A 21,693-nucleotide genomic window follows, 5' to 3' on the forward strand; every position below is an offset into this window, starting at 1 on the left:
AAGACGCAGGCCTCCTAATTGTCCCTAGAATTTCTAAGCAAACAGCTGGAGGCAGGGCTTTCTCCTATAGAGCTCCATTTTTATGGAACAGTCTGCCTACCCATGTCAGAGAAGCAAACTCGGTCTCAACCTTTAAGTCTTTACTGAAGACTCATCTCTTCAGTGGGTCATATGATTGAGTGTAGTCTGGCCCAGGAGTGGGAGGGTGAACGGAAAGGCTCTGGAGCAACGAACCGCCCTTGCTGTCTCTGCCTGGCCGGTTCCCCTCTTTCCACTGGGATTCTCTGCCTCTAACCCTATTACAGGGGCTGAGTCACTGGCTTACTGGGGCTCTCTCATGCCGTCCCTGCAGGGGTGCGTCACCTGAGTGGGTTGATTCACTGTTGTGGTCATCCTGTCTGGGTTGGCGCCCCCCACTTGGGCTGTGCCGTGGCGGAGATCTTTGTGGGCTATACTCGGCCTTGTCTCAGGATGGTAAGTTGGTGGTTGAAGATATCCCTCTAGTGGTGTGGGGGCTGTGCTTTGGCAAAGTGGGTGGGGTTATATCCTTCCTGTTTGGCCCTGTCCGGGGTGTCCTCGGATGGGGCCACAGTGTCTCCTGTCCCCTCCTGTCTCAGCCTCCAGTATTTATGCTGCAGTAGTTTGTGTCGGGGGCGAGGGTCAGTTTGTTATATCTGGAGTACTTCTCCTGTCCTATTCGGTGTCCTGCATGAATCTAAGTGTGCGTTCTCTAATTCTCTCCTTCTTTCTTTCTCTCTCTCCGAGGACCTGAGCCCTAGGACCATGCCCCAGGACTACCTGACATGATGACTCCTTGCTGTCCCCAGTCCACCTGGCCATGCTGCTGCTCCAGTTTCAACTGACCTGAGCCCTAGGACCGTGCCCCAGGACTACCTGACATGATGACTCCTTGCTGTCCCCGGTCCACCTGACTGTGCTGCTGCTCCAGTTTCAACTGTTCTGCCTTGTTATTATTCGACCATGCTGGTCATTTATGAACATTTGAACATCTTGGCCATGTTCTGTTATAATCTCCACCCGGCACAGCCAGAAGAGGACTGGCCACCCCACATAGCCTGGTTCCTCTCTAGGTTTCTTCCTAGGTTTTGGCCTTTCATGGGAGTGTTTCCTAGCCACCGTGCTTCTACACCTGCATTGCTTGCTGTTTGGGGTTTTAGGCTGGGTTTCTGTACAGCACTTTGAGATATCAGCTGATGTACGAAGGGCTATATAAATAAATGTGATTTGATTTGCATACAAGAGCTTTGACCCTCTATCCAAGCCATTGATCTGCAGCATGGGAAAGGTACAGGTGGGGAACCTCCTGTCTTACCAGCAGCCTCCAATCACAACATGACACAGTTCACCATAAGGAGACACCAGCATTCCCGTCACTGCCCCTAGATGGCAACTTTCAAGGCTGTACATTTGTGCTCAGTGAAGACCAGCTTCACATAGTCTCTTCAGGTGAGAGAATACAGAGATCCAGTGGTGTTCACTAATTAGAAGGGTGACTGGTACTAATGTGTACATGCAAAAGTTCTTAGGCAGGAAAAACTAAATAAACAAGGGAGAAGCTCCTTTATCTTTCAATTAATGAAAGAGAAACAAAACCAATCTCTGAAATTAATGAATTAAAAATAATTAAGTTAATAATGTTTCTGTCCTCTTGTCCGTGTAAAAAAAACTCTTTAGAACATTTTGTTCAGAGTATAAGCAGAGGTGTTAATTAACAAATGGACTACAGGGTGTAAGACAATGGATGGTCACAGCAAAAAAAGTTAAGATGCATTGCAGTAATAGCTCATTGCTCCTTGGCCCATGCCTTCACAAGAGGCCCACAACTGGGAGTTTTGTGAAAAGGCAAGCCACAGCCCAGATGCAGTTGATGCTTCCCATCGGTGACATGAGGATCTTTTGGACATCGTAGTTATTCCACATCGAAGGTACTGCTCCCTTCAGACGTCGAAGCCCACCATAAGGTTCAATGAAATCTCAATTTCCTAAATTTCAATAAAGATGCCGAAACAAATAACGTTAACGTCATTAGCACTAACGTTAGCTAGGTACTGGTAGCTAACATTCACTATTGTGGAGAGATGTACTGTTTGGATTCTTTACATACAATAGAAATAAGCGGAATCATTTTTATGTAATTAATTTCTTTATTGTTTTGGCCAAATTTCAAATACACAAATGTAAATTTACAAACAGAAAACCACATTTTCGTATCCTACAAAAAGAAATTGAACTGTATTTTAAGACGGTTAAATGCTCTACTAACAAAAAAGCTGTTAGAATTGTAAGTATATGCATGTCCCTTAAGGTCCTTGTGTAATTGTAATGTGATATTGTACCCCCAAGCTCGATTGTCCATTGTTTGTAATCTATGTATGCTTGTGTTCCCTCATGTGCTTTATGTATTGATTTGTTGTTAATAAAAAATAAAATAAAAACTGGTAGCTAACATTTCTAGCTAAAGAGACAATCGAATTACAAAAAACACTAACTGAACGGATAAACAGAATTTAAAACACGAATGATTTTTTTAAAAAGCTATAGAAATATGATTATATTAATATACTGAGGTAATGATAAAACGAGCGATTTTGGGGCGAGTATGGCTACTAGTTGGACGGAAGTGGGCGTTGCTACGTTGTGCAAAAGTTCTGTTGTCTTGAAATCCACATGACACAAACAGCAAGTAACACGTAGCTACTTGCGTCATTACGCTTACGCAATGTTGTGCCAAATCTGGAGGGGAAAAAATCAAGCAGCAACGTTTTTATCTGGCTATTAAATGAAGTCAGCGGAGGAAACACAGATTCGGAGGTTCGTTTCTGGACAACTCCGTGATTGTCCTGACCTAAGGTAAACTCACTTTTGCAGTTTCTTTAAGACGAAGTCAAATCATGCATGGAAATTCTTGCTAGCTCGTGGCAAAGGTTTAACATACCATAACCGCTCTTGCGTGGTTGGCTTGCATGTTCCCCATTTTGCCGTGTCTGCTCTCTACCGCTCAGGGCCCGGTTTCCCAAAAGCTAAGTTCATCATTAGAACCATAGTTAAATCTCGAGCTGTTTCCCTTAAACCATCTAAAGTTACACTTACACGCTTATTAATTACTGATTGCCTCAACCCACTCGAATGCCTCGTTCACAATACCCATGCCTCGTTATTTTTGAACGACTCTTTTTACTGACTGGAAAGTTATTTTTTTCCTGAATGACTCGTTCATAAAAGGCGAGTCTGTATAGACGTCTGTATTGTGGCCCCCGAAGGGTGCAGTGGTCTAAGCACCTCATCTCAGTGCCATAGGCGGCACTACAGTCCCTGGTTCGAATCCAAGCTGTATCACATCCGGCCGTAGGGCTGCGCACAATTGGCCCAGCGTTGTCTTGGTTTGGCGCGGGTAGGCTCTCATTGTAAATAAGAATGTGTTCTTAACTAACTTGACTAGTTAAATTTGAAAAATTCACTCTGCAGAAGTCAGAGCATTTATACTTTGTGGAGCAGAGCTCTTGTGAAGAAAGTTGTCCTTCAGTGGATTTTATATGGTGGTTGTCAACCAACTTTAAGGTTAAGGTGCCTTTATTTATTTTTTATTTAACTAGGTAAGTCAGTTAAGAACAAATGTTTATTTACAATGACGGCCTACCCCGGTCTAAATCCTACCCAATAATCTTGTCTCTCTAAGGAAATTAAATACTACATCCCCTGAAGATTTCCCCAGCACTATGTCATATTCGTCATAATGTCAGTTTTTCATTCTCTGTTTCATTGAAAATGTATCTATTTCATTCTCTTTTTTTCCTCCTTACTCTGTCTCCTAGCACATTGACTCTTGGCATCTTAAGAGGGCGGTATTTGGCATGTGCTGGCCAGGACTCACTAAACCAGGAGAACAGACAGTTGATGAAGAGAGTGGTAGAGGAGGAACTGCTGAGGATGCAGGTAAAGATGTTTGTGAGTAGATACGATTTGTCAATCAATATATCTCCCTCAGACCTGGATCAAATAGGTAAGTACTTGAATTAAACTCAATTTAGTTTGCCCAGTACCATGGAACTCAAAAGTGCAAACCTTCAGCCTAACTCAAGCAGATTGCAGGTACTTTCACATATAGCCTATGTCTGTATGTATTTGTAAGTAAAGTTTATGACATGTATTTGACCGTTTGATGCCCCATAACTTTTGATTAAATATTTTCTTTCTCCATTGAGTACACACAGATCTGAAGTGATTGGGTGAAAAGATGACCGCTACAGGTCTTGGGTGGTCAGAAGTGTGGAAGGAATAATTTTGAAGTACATTTTGTTCTTAAATACACTGAACAAAAATATAAACGCAACATGTAAAGTGTTGGTCCCATGTTTCATGAGCTGATTTTGCAGATGCACAAAAAGCGTATTTCTCAAATTTTGTGCACAAATTTGTTTACATTCCTGTTAGTGAGCATTCCTCTTTTGATAAGAATCCTTCCACCTGACAGGTGTGGCATATCAAGAAGCTCATTAAACAGCAAGATCATTACACAGGTGCACCTTGTGCTGTGGGCAATTAAAGGGCACTCTAAAATGTGTGGTTTTGTCACACAACACAATGCCACCAATGTCTGTTTTGAGGGAGCTCGCAATTGGCATGCTGACTGCAGGAATGTCCACCAGAGCTTTTGCCAGAGAATTGAATATGAATTTCTCTGCCATAAGCTGCCTCCAAAGTGGTTTTGGAGAATTTGGCTGTACGTCCAACCGGCCTCACAGCCGCAGACCATGCAGTTTGTTGTCGTAACTGACTTCAGTGGGCAAATGCTCACCTTCGATGGCCATTGGCACTCTGGCGAGTGTGCTCTTCACGGATGAATACCGGTTTCAACTGTACCGGGCAGATGGCAGACAGCGTTTTTATAGTGTTTGGGCGACGGTTTGCTGATGTCAATGTAGTGAGCTGAGTGTGCCATGGTGGTGTTATGGTATGGGCAGACAAATTATGGACAACAAACAGAATTGCATTTTATCAATGGCAATTTTAATGCATTGTCGTGCCATTCATCCGCCTCCATCACTTCATGTTTAAGCACGATAATACTCAACCCCATGACGCAAGGATCTGTACACAATTTCTGGACGCTGAAAATGTCCCAGTTCTTCCATGGCCTGTATACTTACCAGACATGTCACCCATTGAGCATGTTTGGGATGCTCTCGATCGCCGTGTACAACCGCTTTCCCACCAATATCCAGCAACTTCACACAGCCAATGAAGATGAGTGGGACGACATTCCACAGGCCACAATCGACAGCCTGATCAACTCTATGGAAATATGTCGCACTGCATGAGGCAAATGGTGATCACAGATACTGACTGGTTTTCTGATCCATGCACCTGACTATTTGTATTTTTTTAAATGTGTATTTTATTTATTTTTAATTGTAAGGCATCTGTGATCAACAGATGCATATCTGTATTCCCAGCCATGTGAAATCCATAGATTAGGGCCTAATGAATTTACAGTGAATTCTGAAAGTATTCCCCTTGATTTGTTCCACAATTTGTTACGTTACATACAGCCTTATTCTGAAATAGATTGCATTCCCCTCCCCCTCCTCAATATACTACACACAGTACCCCATATTGACAAAGCAAAAACAGTTTAAAAAAAAAAAATATTTGCACATTTTATCAAATAAAAAACCTCACATTTACTTTAGCATTCAAACCCTTTACTCAGTACTTTGAATCGCCTTTAGCAGCAATTACAGTGTCAAGTATTCATGGGTATGACAGTACAAGCTTGACACACTTGTATATGTGGAGTTTCTTCCCTTCTCTGCAGATCCTCAAGCCCTGTCAGGTTGGATGGGGAGCATCGCTGCACAGCTATTTTCAGGTCTCTCCCGATATGTTCAAGTCCGGGCTCTGGCTGGGCCACTCCCGGCCATTCAGAGACTTGTCTTGGCTGTGTGCTTAGGGTCATTGTCCTGTTGGAAGGTGAACCTTCGCCCCAGTCTTGTCCTGAGCGTTTCATAAAGGATCTCTCTCTACTTTGCGCCGTTTATCTTTCCCTCGATCTTGACTAGTCTTGCTGCCACTGATAAAAAATCCCCACAGCATGATACTGCCACCACCATGGTTCACCATAGGGATGGTGCCAGGTTTCCTCCAGATGTGACACTTGGCATTCAGGCCTAAGAGTTCCATCTTGGTTTCATCAGACCAGAGAACCTTGTTTCTCATGGTCTGAGAGTCTTTGGGTGCCTTTTAGCAACCTCCAAGCGGGCTGTCATGGGCCTTTTACTGAGGAGTGGCTTCCGTCTGGCCACTCTACCATGAAGGCCTGACTGGTGGAGTTTGTCAGAGATGGTTGTCCTTCTGGAAGGTACTCCCATCTTCACAGAGGAACTCTGGAGCCCTGTCAGAGTGACCATCGGGTTCTTGGTCACTTCCCTGACCAAGGCCCTTTTTAATTTTTATTTATTTCACCTTTATTTAACCAGGTAGGCAAGTTGAGAACAAGTTCTCATTTACAATTGAGACCTGGTCAAGATAAAGCAAAGCAGTTTGACAGATACAATGACAGAGAGTTACACATGGAGTAAAACAAACATACAGTATAAACAAGTCTATATACAAAGTGAGCAAATGAGGTGAGAAGGGAGGTAAAGGCAAAAATGGCCATGGTGGCAAAGTAAATACAATATAGCAAGTAAAACACTGGAATGGTAGTTTTGCAATGGAAGAAATATAAATAATGGGGTGCAAAGGAGCAAAATAAATAAATTAAATACAGTTGGGAAAGAGGTAGTGGTTTGGGCTAAATTATAGGTGGGCTATGTACAGGTGCAGTAATCTGTGAGCTGCTCTGGCAGTTGGTGCTTAAAGCTAGTGAGGGAGATAAGTGTTTCCAGTTTCAGAGATTTTTGTAGTTCGTTCCAGTCATTGGCAGCAGAGAACTGGAAGGAGAGGCGGCCAAAGAAAGAATTGGTTTTGGGGGTGACTAGAGCGATATACCTGCTGGAGCGTGTGCTACAGGTGGGAGATGCTATGGTGACCAGCGAGCTGAGATAAGGGGGGACTTTACCTAGCAGGGTCTTGTAGATGACATGGAGCCAGTGGGTTTGGCGACGAGTATGAAGCGAGGGCCAGCCAATGAGAGCGTACAGGTCGCAATGGTGGGTAGTATATGGGGCTTTGGTGACAAAACGGATTGCACTGTGATAGACTGCATCCAATTTGTTGAGTAGGGTATTGGAGGCTATTTTGTAAATGACATCGCCAAAGTCGAGGATTGGTAGGATGGTCAGTTTTACAAGGGTATGTTTGGCAGCATGAGTGAAGGATGCTTTGTTGCGAAATAGGAAGCCAATTCTAGATTTAACTTTGTATTGGAGATGTTTGATATGGGTCTGGAAGGAGAGTTTACAGTCTAACCAGACACCGAAGTATTTGTAGTTGTCCACGTATTCTAAGTCAGAGCCGTCCAGAGTAGTGATGTTGGACAGGCGGGTAGGTGCAGGTAGCGATCGGTTGAAGAGCATGCATTTAGTTTTACTTGTATTTAAGAGCAATTGGAGGCCACGGAAGGAGAGTTGTATGGCATTGAAGCTTACCTGGAGGGTTGTTAACACAGTGTCCAAATAATAATAATAATAATATATGCCATTTAGCAGACGCTTTTATCCAAAGCGACTTACAGTCATGTGTGCATACATTCTAAGTATGGGTGGTCCCGGGAATCGAACCCACTACCCTGGCGTTACAAGCGCCATGCTCTACCAACTGAGCTACAGAAGGACCACAGAAAGGGAGAAGAAGAAGGGCCGGAAGTATACAGAATGGTGTCGTCTGCGTAGAGGTGGATCAGAGACTCACCACCTTCTCCCCGGATTGCTCAGTTTGGCTGGGTGGCCAGCTCTAGGAAGTCTTGCCGGTTCCAAACTTCTTCAATTTAAGAATGATGGAGGCCACTGTGTTCTTGGAGACCTTAAATGCAGCAGACATTTTTTTGTTGTACCCTTCCCCAAATCTGTGCCTCAACACAATGCTGTCTCTGAGCTCTACGGACAATTCCTTCAACCTCAAGGCTTGGTTTGTGCACTGTCAACTATGGGACCTTTATATAGATGGGTGTGTGCCTTTCCAAATCATGTCCAATGAATTTACCACAGGTGGACTCAATGAAGTTGTAGAAACATCAAGGATGATCAATGAAAACAGGATGCATCTGAGCTCAATTTCTAGTCTCATAGCAAAGGGTCTGAATACTTATGTAAATAAGCTATTTCTGTTTTTCATTTATTTTTAATAAATGTGCAAAAATGTCTTAACCTGTTTTTGCCTATTCATTATGGGGTATTGTATAGATTGAGGGAACTTTTTTTGTGTTGTGTGAATTTTACCCTGTTTTCTCCCCAATTTCGTGGTATCCAATTGTTTAGTAGCTATTATCTTGTCTCATCGCTACAACTCCCGTACGGGCTCGGGAGAGTTGAAGGTTGAAAGTCATGCGTCCTCCGATACACAACCCAACCAAGCCGCACTGCTTCTTAACACAGCGCGCATCCAACCCGGAAGCCAGCCGCACCAATGTGACAGAGGAAACACCGTGCACCTGGCATCCTTGGTTAGCGCGCACTGCGCCCGGCCTGCCACAGGAGTCGCTGGTGCGCGATGAGACAAGGATATCCCTACCGGCCAAACCCCTCCCTAACCCGGGCGACGCTAGGCCAATTGTGCGTCGCCCCACGGACCTCCCAGTCGCGGCCTGGGCGCGAACCCAGAGTCTCTGGTGGCATAGCTGGCGCTGCAGTACAGCGCCCTTAACCACTGCGTCACCCGAGAGGTCGAGGGAACATTTTTTTTAAATCCATTTTTGAATAAGGCTGTAACGTAACAATGTGAAAGGTCAAGAGGTCTGACTTTCCGAATGCTCTGCATTTCAATTGACTGATTTCCTTGTGAATTGTAACTCGGTTAAATCTTTAATTGTTGCATTTTTATATTTTTGTTTAGTTTATTTCGGATGAAGTCACTACAGTTTTCCAGTCCCAATTACATTACATTCATGTTATTGCTGCTGGTAGGTGCATGCTGTCACGACAGTCCCGAGCTGTTGCATTTATCTCGATTCGAGCTGGTTTCGATTATAATCTGACCTGGGACCTCTGCCTCTCTCTCAGGACAGTGACAGCAGTGACAATGAAGCCATTAACCACGTTACCCCGACGCCTCTCCACAACAAACGGAAGAGGGGTGAGGAGGAGGAGAAAGGAGGCAGGACCAAAGCAGATGGATCCAAGGCAAAGAGATCTCGGCTTCAGTTGGCCCAATCAGGTCCTTTCCAATAGTAGTGGCCCTTGGGTGAAATTCTCCTCACTTAAAACGGCACAGAACTGTTAACGAAAATGTCTCCGTACTATTTATTTATATTAAGCTTGTTTTTTAAATAAATGTCTGAAAATTTATATTATCCAATAACTTGAGTTAGTGTGTTGCAACTTGTCCACAGCTCAACTTATATTATGTGCAGTACCATCTAAGTTTTTAATTATAGCGGTGCAATGAAAATTCTGCCCTTTTGTCATAGTGAAAGCCCACAGTGTGTGCTGCGGTTCATATTGCTGGTCAAATATTAACTTGAGACACATTTATTCAGATTTGTGTGAGCCATGCCTATTATGAAGTTGAGACTCATCCCATGATTTGTTTTAAAGAATTAAGACTTACAATATCTGTGATAGCCACAAAGGTATTTTAAGCAATATTTTCTCAATCTAATTTGGACATTTTATTTCCTTCAACTATTTTAAGATTCCCCAGATTCTGGACTCGAGAGAGTGGGAAATGGAGAAAGGCAGATGGCGGAAGAAGAGGGGAAGGACATGGAAAGTGTTGAGCAAGTTTCCCAAATCGGCACCAAGAAAAACAAAGGGGGACACAAAGGAGTACACGATGGTGGGAAGACTGAAACTAGCTCAGAAAGTGATGTTGAGATCAAAACGGTGAATCAGAGGAAGAGAGAAAATGACTCCCAAATCGGCACCAAGAAAAACAAAGGGGGACACAAAGGAGTACACGATGGTGGGAAGACTGAAACTAGCTCAGAAAGTGATGTTGAGATCAAAACGGTGAATCAGAGGAAGAGAGAAAATGACTCCCAAATCGGCACCAAGAAAAACAAAGGGGGACACAAAGGAGTACACGATGGTGGGAAGACTGAAACTAGCTCAGAAAGTGATGTTGAGATCAAAACGGTGAATCAGAGGAAGAGCGAACATGACTCTGAAGTCGAGGAAGAAGATTTTGAGGAGAACAAAAATGGGAAACGAGATGAAACCCACAAACAGGAAAAGGACAAAGTCAATTCAGAAAGTGACTCTGAAGAGGATAAAAAAAGAGCGGGAGGAAAAGAAAATGAGGATGTGAAAGTGCAGAGCAAGTGTTTGAAAAGGAGGGAGAGAGAACCATTGCAGAGAAGAGAAAGAGTGCAGGTTGTTGGGAGTGACTCGGAGCACAATGGAGAGGCTGAAGTAATGGTGCAGAAAGGGGTAAAAATACAAAGAAATGACAACGGCTCCAGGTCAGAGAGTGAGAGAGAAAAGAATGACGGTGCATCTTCAGAGGAAGCCAGCGGGGGAGAGGGTGAGTTATCAAGTGGGTGTGTTCATGAGCGCGCATAATGTGTCCTAGTAAAGGCCCAAACATAGTGAAAAATCCAGGGATAGGATACCGTTATGTAGCCCCAATGACAAGTGTTCAAGTAATGTACTATTTCCCCCTCCCTAAAGTAATTTTTCTTCTTTCTCAGATGAAACCAAAGAAGTGACGGTTAAGACGAAGGATGAGCCAGCCCAAGACTCTGACTCTGGCTCATCCCTCCCATCATTGGAGGACGAACAGGAAAGTGAGGTCAGGCCAGAACAGGTGAAAAAGAGGAAGTCTGTGGCGAAGCGGCCAATAAAGGGTGAGAGTGGATCCAAAGGTGGAAAGGTGAGGCCAGTGGCTTCTATGCCAACTCAAGCACACAGTAGGCACAGGTAGTTGCCAACACACTTTCACATTCGCAATGTACCTGGTTCAGACCTGGTTCAAATACTGAAGTAGTTCTGAAGGTATTGGATCAATATAATACGCAGTATGATGAAATTACAAGCCAAAGGCAAGGTGGAGCTACTGCTATATTGCCCATGCGTCCCCAAATCCCTTCTGATCTATACAAAGTGTTGCCTGGAAACCCAACGTTGAATTGCATAGAATTCTTGGTTTTGGCAGAAGTTAGCTTTTTGAATCGGGAAAGTTTCCCATCCTGACCTCTACAAGCCAGAATGTTTAATAAATAGAATTTTAACATTGATGTAATTATACTTTCCTGTGGATATATTGTCTTGCATTCCCTACCATCAAAAGGACCAACTGAATGAACAACCGGTAAAGTTGTTAAAATATAATTTTATTCAACATTCTGGTTTGTAGGGGTTGTAAGAGGAAACTTGCCTCACTCAAATGCTAATTTCTGCCTGACGAACAATTCTATACAATTTTATGTCTGGTTTCAAGGCAATATAAATGTAAATATAAAGTGTAGAGGCAAGTGGCTCTTTCTGGAGTCGGCCTTACATGGAACCCAAACTGGCTGCGCGCGTGTGCCATCGTGCATAAATGTATTTTGTCCCCATACACCAAACGCGGTCATGACATGCAGGTTAAAATATCTGAACCAATTACTTTCATTTGGGGACAGGTCGAAAAGCATTAAACATGTATGGCAATTTAGCTTGCACATGCTAGTTAATTTGTCCTATTTAGCTAGCTTGCACATGCTAGTTAATTTGTCCTATTTAGCTAGCTTGCTGTTCCTAGCTAATTTGTCCTGGGATATAAACATTGAGTTGTTATTTTTCCTGAAATGCACAAGGTCCTCTACTATGACAGTTAATCCACACACAAAACGGTCAACCCGAATCGTTTCTTGTCATCTTTCCTCCTAGGCTTTTTAATCTTTGAACTTATATGGTGATTGGCATCTACACTTTCATAGTATTACCACGACAACTGGCAAAACAGTGTGTCTTTCAATCACCCACGTGGGTATAACCAATGAGATGGCACGTGGGTACCTGCTTCTATAAACCAGTGAGGAGATGGGAGAGCGATCTGCGTCAGAAATAGAAATTACTTCTAATTTAGCCCGTGGCAACGCAGACGCTCGTTGGCGCGCCCGAGCACTGTGGGTGCAAAAATTTAGTAACATATTTTCCTACATTTATTTTGCAATGCGAGTGGTGTAGTCAGGGTATTAGCCTAGGCTAATCCTGGAAAAATGTGCTCCATCCATGTAACATGAAGGACAACCGGGCGGTAGCCAAGCTGAGGCGTTACATCTCCCTCTGTGGTGTGAGACGGAACTACAAGAAGCTCCTGGATGGCTGCTGCTCCATCAAGTCAAAGGTGGCTGTGCTGAAGAGGGAGCTTGAAGAACTGGGTGTCAAAGGTAATTGGGGGGGGCTGGGGAAATGAATTTAAATTCTCTCATTTGGTCCGTATGCCCTCGCTCACTCCACCAAATTGAAAATATTTCAATTGACTGAATAGGTTGTACGCAATAGCTCCATGTAGCCATTCAATTGGTTAAAGAGCGAATCCACTAAATTGTTTACACCTATGTGATACTTTTAAAGTCCTGTTTATACCTAGCGCTAATGTGTCCTTTGTCCTGATCTTGTCAACATTCTGATTGTGCACACATTTTGACATACACATGGTATAAAAATGTTTGTCCACTGTGCCGCATTGTTACCAGATTTCCAGGACCCTGCCTGTATGCATAATTGTTTTAATAATATTATATGTATTTAAAGACTCTTATTGATGTTTTAAGTCAATGGTGCCACCTGTCAATGATTTGAGGGTGAGATGACGATGATTTAATTGGCTTCACTGTCCAGATGCGTCTACACTTGTAAGTCAGGCATGCATCGTGTCTGGATACACTACCTCTAAATGTGATCAGATCTTCCTAATCACCATCGGATCACAATGCGTCTTTTAATCTACACCTATATAAAAAAAAATTGGGGACAATCAGAATGTGGACAAGATTAGTACGAAGGACACATTAGCACCAGGTATAAACGGGGCTGATATCCGTGAGGTGGAGTGAGCCATGGTGCTATTGCTGGACAGTGGAAACTTGCTGGGGACTAATGGCTTCTGTCTCTCCCCCTCAGGCCAGCCTTCTATAGAGAAGTGTAAGAAAGCCAAACTTAAGAGAGAGGAGGCTCAGGAGTTGGCAGACCTAGATGTCTGCAACATCATAACTACACAAGGTGACATTTTCGCCCACTCCTTAATCAACTGCTTGCTTCTAGATCTTAGCTGATTGCATACCCTGACCATGCACTCTGATTGGCTAGGTGGATATTTTTCTGTTCTATTGCTTTAATAGTCTTATCCAATCTTCTCCATCTTTGTTTAAACTTTAGGTACAGGGAATACTTGTTGAAGCACAAACTGTAGTTCTGAAATCAAAATGTAGATCAAATGAACAATAAAGTTAGACTGGTTGTAAAAAATTAAACCTAAAGTAGCAATAAACAGGGTGTCTTGAGGGTCCTTAGTCTTAAATTCATTTAAGATTTTTAAAGGCTTTAAGTCTAAATGTCATCAATTTAGTTTTCAAAGGTCTTAAAACATGCGATGGAGATGACTACATTGTTTGTTATATTGTGCTGCTGCTTAATTGTTGCCACCATGCCCATTTTATTTGTTTACATAATACTGGAGGTGCACTTTGTAGATGGGGAGCCCTCTACATGTGCACTTCTGTGTGTGCAAGTCTGGCCATTGCCAGAGGGGGGAAAGAGAAGAGATCAAGGTAGCCTATATAATTTGATAGACCACAATATTAGCTAGAGTTGCCCTCTGACCAAATACATTTAGCTTACGTTGGTGACAAGGCTACACAATGTTCCTGCAGATTTTTTGGTGTTCATTAAACCATTATTTTTTCAACAGTAAGGTGCATTAACCTGCTTCCTGTAATGAAAGCATCTGCCCCTATTTCGCTTCTCTCGCACTCAGTCTCCCCCTTTGCACACAGAGTAAAAGGAGAGTTGCAACTCTAGTTAATGCTGTAAATACTACCACCTTAACTGTTAACGTACCAGCATTTACACCTGGTGCACATGACCGTAAGAGAGACTGACTAATGGGCCCCAATTGGCCTATTTAGTGTCACCATGTAAGTCTTGAGTGTTCAGTTGAACAAATAATGGCGTGAGCGTGCCTAAATATACAATTTGTGTGTTGTCTTTGTGACCGGTATAGTGTTTCATCGGTGATCATTTTTGTTTGCATGATTTTGAGTTGGGTTATGGCCTATTTAGTGTCACCATGTAAGTCTGTGAGTGTTCAGACTTATTCTTTGACAGGTGTTGCTCGTATTTTGCGAAAGGAGAACAACTACGTGATTCGATATATTGAACTAAGTCCTGCGCATAAGCTATACATTAATATAGTGACACGATAGGAAAGATGGTTCAGAAACTTGGGAACCAAGCTCGAGTTATCAGTGTGGCCCTGTCACCTGGACATGTTGAAATAATACCTTCAGGCTTCTGTCATAACTGTCCATTTATTGGAAAGAAATGGACAATTTACAGGGAGCAGTTTGGAAAAAAACGAATCCCGTCCGATTTGTCCTCTGGAATAACTAATCCTGTGCAAATAAGTCTTTGGTCACGTGTATGCGACGCATACATGTATGACGTAAAGAGAACAGGTTGAGGGAATAATTAATGTTTTTCCTAAACAAATTAGGGATTTTGTTCACAGAACTTTTGAGTCAAATGGCTTTATGTTGCAGCTTCAGCAACACAGATTTTTAGATTAACTAACTTCAAATTAATAGTAGTAGTGGATTGACGTCCTGTTTCTTCGTTATCACTCTATGTGCACGACTCTTCAGCATGATAATGCGTTCTTTATAATCCTCTGTGCATGCAATCTCTGCCTCCAATCCGTCCAATGGCGTTAACGGTTCAATTCCACGATCGAGTTCAAACAAACTGTCCTCCTTAGCTGATAACAATTCCAACAATGTACTCAAGCGATCGGTATCCGGATTTGACTGGGATATTTCCACGTCAATCTGATTCAAAATCCGCGTTGTTGCGCCTCGAATGGTACCCCGCTTTCGTCTCATTCTTTCTGCTTCATGCCGACGTTCCTCCTCAGCCATTTCAGCCACTTATTTGTCGCAGCTCATATCCCGGGTTTCGGCACCAAATTTTAGATGAACTAACTTCAAATTAATGACTCGGGACGTCGGGTTTGATACGAAAGCTTCTTTTAGTAAGAATACTTGTTCACGTTACATTTAACAACAATTGTTTTGGTACAGAGTGGTGCAGGTAAGATGCTGTCGGAAAGTCAGCCACACTCACTAGCGCCTGCACATAATTGGCGCGTTATCACTCATTCCTCTCGCAAGGCATTCTTGGACTTGAAGTCAAAAAGCGTAATTCAACACAACCCAATACAATTACATATGCAAATAAATCTAAAGAAATATCTTTAGTTACAGCTCAAAGAATAAACTTAAACATTACCTCTAACAAATTAAAGTTAAAACACGGACAGAGCGATAAACACTTTGTTCTGTTGTGGTGAGGAGAGAGGAAACAGGTGCTAGTCAGTCACTGTCTTAAAAAAATATAATTTTTTTAACAAAGGGCCAGCCGAATAGAGCATACAGGTCGCAGTGGTGGGTGGTATAAGGTGCTTTAGTAACAAAACGGATGGCACTGTGATAAACTGCATCCAGTTTGCTGAGTAGAGTGTTGGAAGCAATTTTGTAGATGACATCGCTGAAGTCGGGGATCGGTAGGATAGTCAGTTTTACTAGGGTAAGTTTGGCGGCGTGAGTGAAGGAGGCTTTGTTGCGGAATAGAAAGCCGAATCTAGATTTGATTTGAGATGGGAGATGTTTGAGTCTGGAAGGAGAGTTTACAGTCTAGCCAGACACATAGGTACTCATAGATGTCCACATATTCTAGGTTGTAACCATCCAGGGTGGTGATGCTAGTCGTGCGTGCGGGTGCAGGCAGCGAACGGTTGAAAAGCATGCATTTGGTTTTACTAGCGTTTAAGAGCAGTTGGAGGCCACGGAAGGAGTGTTGTATGGCATTGAAGCTCGTTTGGAGGTTAGATAACACTGTGTCCAAAGGAAGGGCCAGAAGTATACAGAATGGTGTCGTCTGCGTAGAGGTGGATCAGGGAATCGCCCGCAGCAAGAGCAACATCATTGATATATACAGGGAAAAGGGTCGGCCTGAGAATTTAACCCTGTGGCACCCCCATAGACTGCCAGAGGACCGGACAACATGCCCTCTGATTTGACACACTGAACTCTGTCTGCAAAGTAGTTGGTGAACCAGGCAAGGCAGTCATTAGCCGAGGCTATTGAGCGTGGCTGAGGTGCACCCTTGACCGGCAAGGAAACCAGATTGCACAGCAGAGAAGGTACGGTGGGATTCGAGATGGTCAGTGATCTGTTTGTTGACTAGGCTTTCGAAGACCTTAGATAGGCAGGGCAGGATGGATATAGGTCTGTAGCAGTTTGGGTCCAGGGTGTCCTCCCCCTTTGAAGAGGGGGATGACTGCGGCAGCTTTCCAATCCTTGGATCTCGGACGATATGAAAGAGGTTGAACAGGCTGGTAATAAGGGTTGCGACAATGGCGGCGGATAGTTTCAGAAATAGAGGGTCCAGATTGTCAAGACCAGCTGATTTGTATGGGTCCAGGTTTTTAACATCTGCTATCTGGATTTGGGTAAAGGAGAAGCTGGGGAGGCTTGGGCGAGTAGCTGCGCCGGGGGGGCAGTTATCGATTATCATGGCTTTATCAGTGGTGACCGTGTTACCTAGCCTCAGTGCAGTGGGCAGCTGGGAGGAGATGCTCTTATTCTCCATGGACTTTACAGCGTCCCAGAACTTTTTTGAGTTAGAGCTACAGGATGCAAATTTCTGCTTGAAAAAGCTGGCCTTTGCTTTCCTGACTGACTGCGTGTATTGGTTCCTGATTTCCCTGAACAGTTGCATATCGCGGGGACTATTCGACGCTATTGCAGTCCGCCACAGGATGCTTTTATGATGGTCGAGGGCAGTCAGGTCTGGAGTGAACTAAGGGCTATATCTGTTCTTAGTTCTGCATTTTTTTGAACGGAGCATGCTTGTCTAAGATGGTGAGGAAGTTACTTTTAAAGAATGACCAGGCATCCTCAACTGACGTGATGAGGTCTATCCTTCCAGGATACCCGGGTCAGGTAGAAAGGCCTGCTCGCAGAAGTGTTTTAGGGAGCGTTTGACAGTGATGAGGTGTGGTCGTTTGACTGCGGACCCGTAGCGGATGCAGGCAATGAGGCAGTGATCGCTGAGATCCTGATTGAAGACAGCAGAGGTGTATTTGGAGGTCCAGTTGGTCAGGATAACGTCTGAGGGTGCCATTGTTTACATATTTTGAAACTCTATGCCATTTAGCAGACGCTTTTATCCAAAGCGACTTACAGTCATGTGTGCATACATTCTACGTATGGTGGGTTCCTTGATGATTTGTGTGAGATTGAGGGCATCTAGCTTAGATTGTAGGACTGCCGGGGTGTTAAGCATATCCCAGTTTAGGTCACCTAACAGAACAAACTCTGAAGCTAGATGGGGGGGCGATCAATTCACAAATGGTGTCCAGGTCACAGCTGGGAGCTGAGGGGGGTCGGTAAGCAGGCGGCAACAGTTTCTGAAGAGAGTAATTTTTAAAATTAGTAGTTCGAACTGTTTGGGTATGGACCTGGAAAGTATGATATTACTTTGCAGGCTAGCTATGCAGTAGACTGCAACTCCTCCCCCTTTGGCAGTTCTATCTTGATGGAAAATGTTATAGTTGGGTATGGAAATCTCAGAATTTTTGGTGGCCTTCCTAAGCCAGGATTCAGACACGGCGAGGACATCAGGGTTGGCAGTGTGCTAAAGCAGTGAGTAAAACAAACTTAGGGAGGAGGCTTCTGATGTTGACATGCATGAAACCAAGGCTTTTTCGATCACAGAAGTCAACAAATGAGGGTGCCTGGGGACATGCAGGGCCTGGGTTTACCTCCACATCACCCTCGGAACAAAGGAGAAGTAGTATGAGGTTACGGCTAAAGGCTATCAAAACTGGTCGCCTTGAGCGTTGGGGACAAAGAATAAAAGGAGCAGATTCCTGGGCATGGTAGAATATATTCAGGGCATAATGTGCAGACAGGGGTATGGTGGGGTGCGGGTACAGCGGAGGTAAGCCCAGGCACTGGGGTTGTATCTCTGGACATGCTGGTTGTAATGGGTGAGGTCACCGCATGTGTGGGAGGTGGGACAAAGGAGGTATCAGAGGTGTGAAGAGTGGAACTAGGGGGTCCATTGTAAACTAAAACAATGATAAGTAACCTGAACAACAGTATACAAGGCATATTGACATTTGAGAGAGACATACAACGAGGCATAAAGTAATCGCAGGTGTTGATTGGGAGAGCTAGCTAAAACAACAGGTGAGACAACAACAGCTAATCAGTTAACACAACAACAGCAGGCAAAAGAGGTATTGTAGAATTTAGTTTGCTAGCCGGGAGATGCGCCTGGCTCACGGCTAACTGGCGCTAGCTTCGTGGCAGTGGCGTTAGCCACTATAGCCAATCGGTAGCAGTGGTGAACCGATGCCAAGGTCCAGAGTTTTCAGCAAGGATCCGGTAGAGTACTGGGCTCTAGCCGTGTATGAGTGGGGTTCGGGTGAACAGCTGAGTAGGCCGGGAGGTGGGCCTCAGGGATAGCTTCGATACTGGATGCCACGGTGAGTGCAAACTAGCTGTGAGCTAGCTAGCTGCAAGCTAGCCGTGAAGATCAGAAGTAGTGGTCCAGGGATCACGGAAGGAATCCGGCGTTGTTGTGGAGAGACAGTCCGATACTGGTAGACTGGCGAGTATTATCCAGGCTAAAAACGGGGCTGGTATCTGTGCGGAAGCTTGTAGCTAATTAGCTGGTTAGCTTCTGGAGGTTCTAGAATGTGTTCTACAGTTACATTTTTTTTTTTTAAATAATAGCGATACCGTATCACATTGGGTGAGGCAGGTTACCGGAAGGTATAATAAAATTAAAAATCGAAAGGAGATTGAAAATAAAGTTGAAATATAAATACACGAGACATGAACAAAACACTGCTACGCCATCTTAGATTCTTAAGTGCTGTATATTTTACTTTAAGGCTTTGTTTTCAGTTGTATCGTTATGGTATTGAGTATCATTATAGCTGGTATTGGTATCGAAGCCAAAATTCTTAGTTTATGATCTAACTAATGATTTAGCCAATTGGAGTAGCCTAAGCAAATGCAGATGGGCAACCTCATACTTCAGCCATCTATAGCCTAGCCACTATGCTATTACATCCGTTAGGCTACAGGAGAATGCTCATTGCTAAAATAGCACACCTGCCTGAGGCTATAGCCTTTGACGCAAGAGCCATCCCTAAATATATATGGGAATATTAGCAGGTGTGTGGCACGCAGACCTCAATTTTTATTAAATTGTATTCAAAATGGCATTCAAGATCTTAAGTCTCTTAAATTCAACTTCATGGAACCTGCAGATACCCTGAATAAAATCAGATGCTATAGGCCATGCAAAAATGGGTCTCTAAACAGGATTTAAAAACCTCAGTGGTATCTGCCTCTCTTACCGGACAGGGTAAATTACCACTGATATAATGACACTGCTGCTAACTACTAACTCAACAAATCAATGTGTCACTTTGTCTATTAATGCAGACAAAGTAGTAGGGTAAAACCAAAAATGGTCACATTGATGGACGTACTGTTTGATAAATTAACTACTAATGTTCTACCTCTCTCAGGTCGTCCAAAGCGGAGAGGGGTGTCCAATTGGCAGCAACAGTCCTCCCCTCCATCCTCTGCTTATAAGCGTGTAGTCAACTCAAGCTCAGACAGTGAAGAGGACAGTCACGCAGGCAGGGGGCGCAAGAGAGCCACAGACTGGAGTAATCTGCGGGGGATCATCAGTGATGACGCAGACAGCAACTGACAGGCTTTGCTCTTCTGGTCAGGAGGATCAAGTTGCCTCCAGACGAGAAGTCTTCACAGGTCCAAAAAGTTGGACCGGTACCGAAATGGACCTTGGGCTTTCCCACCCGGACCCGATATGCATGAAACATTCTAGACCCGTTCCTGGTCCTCTCCACACCCGATCCGAATGAGAAAAGCAACAGAAAAGTATTATTTTTTAAAGCTACTTTATTCTGGAAACGAACCCGACCAGGTATTTGGGTACAGATGGGTCCGTGAAGACCTTCACTTTTGCATTTTCCTCTACACTATGGAAGCTTAGTTGCTGGTTGTTTTACTGCCCATTTTAGCTTAATGTTGTCTGTATGGTTCTCAGATACACATGATTAAGGCCTAGATTCAATCAGATCAGCAATGGCATACACTTGCATAGCAGATGTTTTGGTGGTGTCAGAGATGGAACTGTGTTTGTGCTGTCAAATCTGTGAGCAGCTGCTGTTGCAGTCATTGTCACAAAGCCACTGGTATTAAAGTTCACAATGAGGAATTGTCGGCTATATAGAAATAATTACACTCAAATTGAAAATAATTTATGAAATAATGAGGATTTCTATCATCCTAATCGAGGTGTAGATTACATCTCACATTCCAGTGTTCGAACTTGTAAACCAGGCTGAATGGGATTTCAGAATAAGTGACTCCGTGCAGCCAATGGCAAAGTCCACATTAGGTGTAATGCTTGGAGCCACTTGTGGATTTGACAGCTTTAAAACAGTTTGACCTCTGACACCACTTGCTTTCTAAAGCGGATCTGATTGAATAGAGCCCTAAATCAGTTTCTTCCCTCATTAAAACACTTAGTTGTAGGCTAAACAAACCTTTGCAATATAAAATTATATGACTTTTCCTTCTATTGCCGTACAGTTTGAGACACGTTAGGTTAGCTGTTGAGTCAAGTGTGTGATTTATATTACTATTAGTGCTGTGTTCCATTTAAGTCATGATTCAATAAAGCTTTAGATATGTATAAATGGTAAGCGTGTTGTCCTTTTCATTGATCAAATAAGGTTGACACCGGTTGCATTTCAATTGGAACATTCTCAGATTTTAGGACACTAGCACCACCCTGCCCTTAAATTCCCATATTCAAATCCCCTAATCAAATCGGTGACTTCGCTTCACAATCAATTTTAGATACTTTTGGATTATTATTTGGACATGATGTGCGAAAAATGCAAATATCGGTATGACTTGAATGGGATTCTTGCCACAAATGCTAAAACATTAGCATTTGGAAACGGTGCCAGGGAAATGAAACCAAAGCATCGATTGCTGTCCAACCTTGCCCATAGCCAGGGGTGTTTACATTCCAAGGATTCTGTTTGGATTTTTTTATGTCCCACCACATTCCGTTTGCTTTTGTCCAAGAAACGTTTTCAACAGACTTGGCGGAATGACAATACCCGTGTTTACAGGGTAAATAAATCCAAATGTATTTTTATTTGGGTGGCCTAACCCTTTAATCTAAGCCTAAAAGTTGAGAGAATGTGTAAGACTAAGATCCAAATAACTCATTTTTAATAGGCTTAACATCG

At 43.4% G+C, this 21,693-nt stretch overlaps 1 protein-coding gene across 5 annotated transcripts; it reads left to right on the forward strand.

Annotated features, from left to right (window-relative positions):
- Nucleotides 1-1,808: 1,808 nt before the first annotated feature.
- Nucleotides 1,809-21,131, forward strand: hirip3 (HIRA interacting protein 3). 5 transcript variants are annotated; one of them, XM_035770568.2, is made up of 8 exons: nucleotides 1,809-1,946; nucleotides 3,834-3,966; nucleotides 9,180-9,333; nucleotides 9,811-10,641; nucleotides 10,808-10,989; nucleotides 12,346-12,490; nucleotides 13,227-13,325; nucleotides 19,930-21,131. In XM_035770568.2, the coding sequence occupies exons 2-8, from the start codon at nucleotides 3,916-3,918 to the stop codon at nucleotides 20,115-20,117; spliced, it is 1,650 nt and encodes a 549-aa protein (XP_035626461.2). In that variant the 5' UTR covers nucleotides 1,809-1,946; nucleotides 3,834-3,915; the 3' UTR covers nucleotides 20,118-21,131. The 5 variants fall into 5 exon arrangements, with proteins under 5 accessions (XP_035626461.2, XP_035626462.2, XP_035626457.2 ...); XM_035770569.2 differs by having other exon boundaries at nucleotides 1,816-1,946; nucleotides 3,834-3,954; XM_035770564.2 differs by lacking the exon at nucleotides 1,809-1,946 and adding an exon at nucleotides 2,702-2,871.
- Nucleotides 21,132-21,693: the final 562 nt, after the last annotated feature.

The sequence above is a fragment of the Oncorhynchus keta genome, chromosome 5, assembly GCF_023373465.1.
Source record: "Oncorhynchus keta strain PuntledgeMale-10-30-2019 chromosome 5, Oket_V2, whole genome shotgun sequence".
Taxonomy (NCBI): Eukaryota; Metazoa; Chordata; class Actinopteri; order Salmoniformes; family Salmonidae; genus Oncorhynchus; species Oncorhynchus keta.

Excerpts from the sequence above, each read along its gene's own strand:
- hirip3 (XM_035770564.2), top strand. The coding sequence starts at position 2,801 with ATGAAGTCAGCGGAGGAAACACAGATTCGGAGGTTCGTTTCTGGACAA. Across the intron at positions 3,967-9,179 it reads GGATGCAGGTAAAGATGTTT|GACAGTGACAGCAGTGACAA; the intron begins GTGAGTAGATAC and ends CCTCTCTCTCAG. Across the intron at positions 12,491-13,226 it reads TGAAGAACTGGGTGTCAAAG|GCCAGCCTTCTATAGAGAAG; the intron begins GTAATTGGGGGG and ends TCTCCCCCTCAG.